The sequence below is a fragment of the Calypte anna genome, chromosome 2 (genome assembly GCF_003957555.1).
Source record: "Calypte anna isolate BGI_N300 chromosome 2, bCalAnn1_v1.p, whole genome shotgun sequence".
NCBI classification, from domain to species: Eukaryota; Metazoa; Chordata; class Aves; order Apodiformes; family Trochilidae; genus Calypte; species Calypte anna.
Genome location: NC_044245.1, coordinates 5,689,326 through 5,697,157, shown reverse-complemented (window position 1 = coordinate 5,697,157; position 7,832 = coordinate 5,689,326). Strand labels below are relative to the sequence as shown.

The window sequence follows — 7,832 nt, the reverse complement described above, 5'->3', positions numbered from 1 at the left end:
AATAGAAATTGGATGGGTGCAAGGAAGGCAAAAAACCAAATATATAATTTATTAAGAAAAACAAAAAAACAAAAAAACAAACGAAAAAGCAAAAAACCCACAACAAAAAACAGGAGGCAAAGAAATTAGGCTCTGAGCTGTAAAACACAGCTGGCACACCACTTTGGGCTCATCTGTAGCAAGCCAGTGGAAAAGAAAGTCTTAAGAGCAGGATAAGAGGAAGGGAAGCACAGGAAAAGAATTGGTTTTACTTCTCCATAATATTAGACAAAACGTTCCTAATCATTAAAGGCAGAAATGGACATAGCAAGCAAAAAGGCTCAAACAGAATGGATAGATTGATACTTCCAAGATGATCTGTGCTTTCTTCTAGAAACCAAGTCCACAACATCTCCATTTTCTGGAACAGACAACTGACGTGGTCAACACCAAGCAGATTGCTGTGCAAGAGCACACAAGATGCTTTCATTTAAAGCACCAGCAGCAAGGGGAAAATCCTGCTGCTGTAAGACATCCTGCTCACTCCTTGCTGCTTCTCCACTCATTGGTTTTTACTGAGCTGAGTGTCTCAATTTCATACAATTAAAAAAATTATTAGAAATGAATGGTTTGAGAGAGAGTGAAAGATCATGATGGACAGTCAAGAGAAATCATTCCTTCTTGAAGTGTGAGGATTTTTTTGATGCTGCATCTTCTTGGCTTCTTCTTCATTGAGACAATATGTTCGATGCTCAGGAGGTTTCTTGCTTGGAAAAAGTTTACAGCTCACTTCCTGGAGATGAGACAGGAGAAATGAAGAAAAAATTTGCCTCCATCCTGGTTTCTGATTCTTCTTTTTTTTCTTTTTTTTTTTTTTCTGAAATGAAGAGCCTCAGCTTTCCTCCAGTGGGAGATGCAGAGCAGCAGGGGGATGCAGTGCTGAGGAGCAGCTATAGAGGGGGGTACGAGGCAAAAGAGGAAAGGGAAAAACGGAGTTGTCTGTGAGCTGGAGAGGTGTGGGGGGTCTGCACCTGGGACCTGCCCGGCACGAGCTGGTTGGTTCTGCTGCAGCCCCGTTGCAGCTAGCTAGAAGTATGTGGTCGTTGTGGACTCATTGACTTGGACACTTTTCCTTTCATGTTCTTCTTTCGGAGGTGCTGTTGGCATTTTCATGGACCTAGTGAAGAGAAAAGTATTGAAAAAGCAAAGGAGGTTCTGTCAACAGTGATGGAAGCTCCTCTGAGACTCACAGCTTTTCTGCAGCCTGTTCACCAGTCATTTCTAGGCCCTATGGAATCCTTCTCCCAGCTAAAGGATTGGGGTGTATTCCACCCTGCCATGGACAATGGGGAGGTGGGGAGGCTGAAGACATGGCTACAGGGCAGCAGCCTTCCTGGTGGAAAGACAGGTGGAGTCTGGACTACAGCAGTCTCCACTCCAAAAATAGGAATGAAGGGATGATGACCACACAGGTAGGGCTATAGCATCTTTCCCTTCCTGTGCAATGGGGAGCCCCTCTGCCCTCAGCTCTGTAAATTGAAGAAGCTCCAATCCCTGCAATGCAATGTCCTCCACAGCCCTGGCACTCATTCCCGCCAAGAGGCACCGGGCCCACCCAGACCATCTGGGTGGTTGATGTCCCTGTGTCATCTGCCAGCTCGTGCCTCCGGTTCAGGCAGTAGGAAGCACAGCGCCCCAATGGGACACCCGAAGATGGCATGGGGATGACCGGTGGTACTGGCCAGAAGAAGGAGCAGGGGCCAGATCCGACACGCGCGTGCCATGGAGCACAACCCGTCTGCCTGGGGGGAAGGGTGTGAGGAGTGTGGGGACAACGGGGACAACCAGGCTCCTGCCACCACTGCACCAGGAAAGTGACAGGGGTGAGTGGAGAGACCTTACCTGATGACGTGGGGAAGAGCTCTGCGGTGTAGACGTAGGAGGTGGAGAAGGAAGAGGAGGCTGTGAACTGCAGTGATGGCCAAGATGGTGATCAACCAAGCTTGGTCTGGGGGAAGGAGTAAAGAGTTCACTGTGGGAAGAAAAAGGGCCCAACACCACTTGGGGATAGAGACTGGGATGCACAATGACAGGGAGACATCACCTCTGGGCAATGCCTGAACATGGACTGAGGAGCAGCTCTGTCCTGGGAGCCACCCGCACCATGCTTTGCATCCATCATCTCATTTTTCCACTTACTGAGGGGAACTTTCCCCACAACTCTGCTAATAGGTGGCCTACAGGGCTCAGATCTACCTTCTCCTGTCATAATTAGCAAAGGTTCGCTGATCAGAATGGAGCTTGGGGAGCTGACTGAGGCATGGCATCAAAATCCGTGCATGCCCAGGGAGATGTGAACCAGCCTGGCTGGAAGGAAAGGACTTGAACCAACCAGGGCAGCACTGGGGGTCTGTGTCTCCCTGTGCCTCAGAGGTTGTTGCCTGAGGATGGGAAGAGGTTGTTCACCTTCAGGGATGCCACTGATGATCAGACACACCAGGCCACTCAGCAGCATCAGGATAGCCTGGGGTTTCCTCCTCCCAAACCTTTGCAGAACAAAGATACAACCAACACGTGCTGGGATTTCCACTGCTCCAAAGGCAAGCTGGGTCAGGTAGATGTCCACACCAAAATTTGTCACATTCAGACTCAGACCATAGTAGACAAGACTGTTCACAAACCTAAAATCCAAGCAGAGTGGCACTGAGCATGTTCTATTGTCCATGAGCAAGTACAATATTGATCTGCAACGACAAGATTTTGACCAAACCACAGCATTTCCAAGGGGACATAAAATCAGACCCGTACCACAGCTGTAACCCTTCCCTCAACCCACACAGCATCTTGAATGGCCAGAAACAAAAATATCCATCAATAACACCCAAAAAAAAAAATCACAAGGTGAATTTATATAACTGTCTCTTCTTTTAGATACATAAAACTTCACAGAATGTCTTACCAGGCACAGGACATGATTAAAGTCACCTTCAGGAGGTGCTTTCTTCCGGAAAGAGATCCAGAATACTTCCAGACTTGATCTGTGCCTCAGGCTTCAACTACAAAATGGAGAAAGTCAAAAGAGTCAAAGCAGGCAAAGGAAGCCCCTGGCCAGCTCTGCAGTCCATCCCCAAATCCTCCCCAGTGGGCATGGGAAGATGTTTGTCAGTGAGCTCAGCTCCAGGGGCTGCTACAAAGCCAAGCAGCAAGGAAGGGCTCTGCAGACAGCAAGCACCTTCCCTGCCGTGACAGGTACCTGCTCCAGGAGTTCTGGTGGGATGGTGTGCTTGTTGGTGGATGCTGCCTTCTGTAGGACCTTCTTAGCTTCTTCTATTCTGCCTTTTATGACCAGCCAACGAGGTGATTCTGGCAGCACCCTGCCAAGGAGATGAAATCAGGAGGTGGTGCAGTGACCTGCTGAGCTTCCCCACAGCCCAGCTCCTTGTGGCCATGCCCAGCAAGCAGTGGGCATCACAAGGTGATGGAGGGGGTCAAATACTCTACCTTCAGGCCCCCCAAGCCACTTGGAAGACCTGAAGCAAAACAACTGCAGCTCTCAGGGTTCCAGTACCCCAGGGAGCTGTGCTGAGCTCTGCAGAAGCTCTTCCAGCATCTGCACTATGATGGGGAAGACCCAGCCTGCTCCTGAGCTGTTGCCTCCTCCCTGCCATCCCCACCACCCACTGCGGCCATGCCTGCAAGAAGCTCTGCCCATGTCCCACTTACTGGGTGTAGAAGAAAAAGGCAAAAATGGGAGCAGATCCTGCAATCTGCAGCAGCCTCCAGTGGCGAATGCCATAACTCAGTCCAGCCAAAATCATCTCCCCAATGGCAAAGCAACAATGAGAAACAAGCACAGCTGTTGGCCTGGAGGTGACACCAATCCATTCTGTGGCTGAGAAGAAGGAGGAAAACTCGGAATCATCCATGCAAATGGTTTCCCCTGATACTAACAGGGTGGTTTCCCTGGAGAAGATCCCAAGATCTCTCCAGGAGGTTGGGAGTGAAAGCCAGCAGTCAGGGCTCTGCCATCAGTCACCCATGCATGTCACCAGTGTTCCATTACATGCATCACTTCTCCTTGTTGTCAGGGTGTCCTGGTCCCCTGGAAGAGGACATGAAGCTCGGGTACATCACCTCTCTCCTGTCAGTGCCCACAGAACCCCTCACTGCCTTGTCCCAGAGCCATGGGGCTGTGTCCCTGCACTGACCTCCTGGAGCTGGGAGACTGTCCCCTTGGCCTTCTCTGAGCACTGGTGTGGGAAAGATGATTTCTGTGGCTCTCACTCAGGGTGGAGAGATGCCAAAGTGCCAAAGTGCAGTGCAGAGCAAGACCTGACCTCAACCTGGTGTCTTTCAAGCCATACATCATGATTTTTGCTTATTTACAGACCTTTCCTATTGCATCTCGAGAAGCCTCATCTGTTTGCCTCAGGCAGAGGACACCCTACTCACCTAACGCCAGCATTGACACGGTGATCCCTGTAACAGAAGCCCCCACAACACATCTGAAGGCCATGTAGACATAGAAGTGGGGCACAAAGGCAATTCCTACACCAAACAAGGCCTGGAGGGAGATGGAGATGAGGATGACAGGACGGCGGCCAATCCTGGGGAGGAAGAAGGAAGACACAGTTGGTATCTGGAGAGACCCTGTGGAAATGGGGAAGAGTGCTGATGGTTACAGGGATTCTGTCACCCTTTCTTGAAGGTGTTAAGGCTCAGACTAGGTGCTGGGTTGACAAGTGAAGCACCCTGAGCACACGCTGTGCTCATCTCCCTTCCACCCCCCATGGTCGTGTCCTCACGACACCCGAGAACTTTGGTCAGGGCCCATGTTAGTGATAAGTGGTGACAAAATGCTCAGGGTGCAGTGGCCAGGGAGGCTGGGAGTAGGGTGACATTCTGCCAACTTTGCAAAGACCCTGGAAGGGCTGCTGTGTCTCCTCACCTGTCACTTAGTGGCCCAAAGATCATGCATCCTAGGAACAGCCCCATCATGTAGACAGCCTGGGAGATGTCATCTAGGTCCCTCCTGTCACACACCAGGTCAAACTGGAGGAAGAAAACATAGCTGCTTTTGCTCCCAACAGGCTCCAGCTGCTTTCTGTGGGTGGGCAGCCCTTCTGGTCCATGGTGGGCTCAAGAGTGGGGTGCTCAAGCTCTTCCTCCAGCCACTGAGAGCAGAGATCTCACCCCCAGGGACATGATCCTCCAGGGTGTGCACACAAAACTCAGTGGTGGGACAAGCCCATGAGGCACTCAGTGAGCACTGGGACTGGAACTGGGACTCTCCCCAGCCCAGGCACACCCCCCACAGGACCCTTCTGCTTGGCAAATTTTGCTTAAAGTGGGACAGAATTCCCAGCAGGTTTCTTCATCTTAGATTGCCTTCCCTCCCAGAGGAAAAAGGATTAATGTAGCTCTGGTTCCTCAGCCAAGCAGTTTCTGTTCAAGAGATGTCCTGCAAGTGGCAGCATCCAGAGACCATCCACAGGAAGAGTCACAGAGGGAAGGGCATGTATAGGATGTACAGAGAGGTTGGAAAGCACTGGAAAAAGTTGATTACAGCTCTCTGGGGCATCGCTGGTGTTGCTGAAGCTCCTGGTGACAATCAGATCTGTGGCTTTGCAAGCTCCCTTCACCAAACCTGGTACCTCTGCACAGAATGAGGAGCAGTGAGAAACCTGAGCTCTTTGGAATAACACTAAGCCACAGTGGACCCCGTGTCAGACCCCACAGCTGTTCACCCTGAGAGCTGCCCACCATGGGAGGGAGCAGAAACCAAGAGCTGAGCTCTGCCTCCTGCCCCTGGCTGGGGTATCCGAAGCAAAAAGCTGTGCTCAGGGACAAGTTGGAATATCACCCCCTGTCTATAGAGGGAGGGCTGGGACAGAGAGACCAAACAAGGTCACTCCAGGAGGAATTAATCTCTCTGTCTGTTCTGTGCCTCTGGCCCTGCATGCATCCACATCTGGGGGCTGGGCGATGGAGCCAAGGTCCCCAAAATACACCTGGAGTACTGGCCCAGCCCGTTTGCATGATGGCTGACAGCAACTGAACTGGAGAGCAGGGTGGTTGTTTGGGTGTCCCCATCCCTTCCACATGCCCATCCTGTCAAAAAGTGGTTACAGACCTCAGTCAGCAGGGACGGTGGCTGTGCTGAGGGGTACACCCAGCCATCGATGCATTTCTCCGTGGCGTTCAGGCCGTATTCCATGATGGAGCCCAGGTCCCAGTCCACTGGTGAGTACCTGGAGCACTGCTCATACTCCCCATCCGCATCCCGGGGCAGGGTGAGGTTCAGCTGCTCTTCCTCTGTCAGGTTGGGCCCAACGGCCCGGATCCAGCTGGTGTCACAGTGGTGAGGCAGGTTTGGAACCATAAAAAGTTGGCAAAACTGATGGAAAGCCACACTGAGGCATGGAACCACGGTGAGCAGCACCAGCCTCTTCTGAAACAGCCCAAAATCCCCAACTGCTTTCAAAATTTCCCCGACGCCTGACATTGGCAGCCGTGTCTGGAAGAGGACAGAGCTGGGACAGACACTGCAAAAGGCTGGAATTAATGTTTAAACCTAAGATAAGCTCTGCAGTCATCGGGCAGCCACCACAAATATGTAAAGTCAGGGTAGACTTAATGCCTGATGTTTTACCTAAGCACACCATGTAATACATTAATCATTTCTGTGCCTCTTGCAATCATATGGTGCCTGCTCTGGCTGGAGCAGGAGGACCCCAGACTCAGGCAACCTGGGTCACCCCCTCTGCTAGGGCCAGGTAGTACTGAGAAGGCAAAAGTCTCTTCTCCAAATCAGCTGTGTTTGTTGAGGAAATGTTCGGGGGCCCAAGGCCCAAGTGTGATGCAGAGCTGGGAATGATCCAGGGAAATAAAAGGAGTTATGCTAATGGATGGGGAGACCCAGAGACAAGGAAGGGTGACAAGTTGTCTGTGGTCCTAGGCAAAGGATGCCCTGCAAGAAAGACATTTTACAAGGGGATGTGATGACAGGGTAAGAGGTAATGGCTTTAAACTGGAAGTGGGGAGGTGTAGATTAGACATTAGGAAGGAATTATTTAGTGTCAGGGTGGTGAGACACTGGCCCAGGTTGCTCAGGGAAGCTGTGTCTGCCTCATCCCTAGAAGTGTTCCAGGCCAGGTTGGATTGGGCTTGGAGCAACCTGGGCTGGTGGGAGTTGACCCTGCCCATGGAAGGAGAGTTGGAACTGGATGCTCTTTAAGGTCCCTTCCAACTCAAACCATTCTGGGATTCTATGATTTCCTTCATCTTCTGCAGCTTCCCAGGCAACCATGAGGAAGCCACACACTCAATGGCCACTGTTTCCCTGTTCTGGGCCACCCTGGAAGAGGTGGGCTGGGGGCTGGAAGAGAGGGGTAGGAGAAGTCTGACACAGGGCAATGCTGCTTGAGGCAGGTTTGGCAAATCTGCTCAAATGCCTTCAGGCTTTAAAATGATCATTTGAGAACATGAAACCAGCTCTGTTGAGCCCACCCCAGATTTAGGAGCAAGGAAGCCCAGAGGTCTCCCTACAGTGAGAACCCACAAAGGGAAACATCTGAAGATGAAGGGAACTGGGGTGGGCTACTCAGTCACAGGACTACGGCAGCATGGAGAAGGGATTTCCTACAGAGGCAGAATTATATTCCAAAACTTGAATACATATATCTTGAACTTTTTAAGCAACATTTGGCCAAATACTGGAAAGATGGCAAAGAAACTGGCTGAGATGCAGGGGATGAGATCCAGTGAAGCAGAACATCTCTCACCATCCCATGTCTCAAACTTGGAACTTTACATTCACCCAAAAGGAAGCTTTCTGGGTCTGCAAATAAAGA

General features: G+C 51.0%; 1 protein-coding gene across 1 annotated transcript; it reads right to left on the bottom strand.

Moving 5' to 3' along the window:
* Positions 1 to 838: 838 nt before the first annotated feature.
* Positions 839 to 6,514, bottom strand: LOC103536097 (solute carrier family 22 member 13). The gene is given in 10 exon segments (XM_030446082.1): positions 839 to 1,156; positions 1,882 to 1,987; positions 2,446 to 2,660; positions 2,939 to 2,985; positions 2,988 to 3,035; positions 3,233 to 3,353; positions 3,703 to 3,871; positions 4,432 to 4,586; positions 4,928 to 5,031; positions 6,113 to 6,514. Coding segments are annotated over 10 exon segments (1,428 nt in total). The 5' UTR covers positions 6,485 to 6,514; the 3' UTR covers positions 839 to 1,065.
* Positions 6,515 to 7,832: the final 1,318 nt, after the last annotated feature.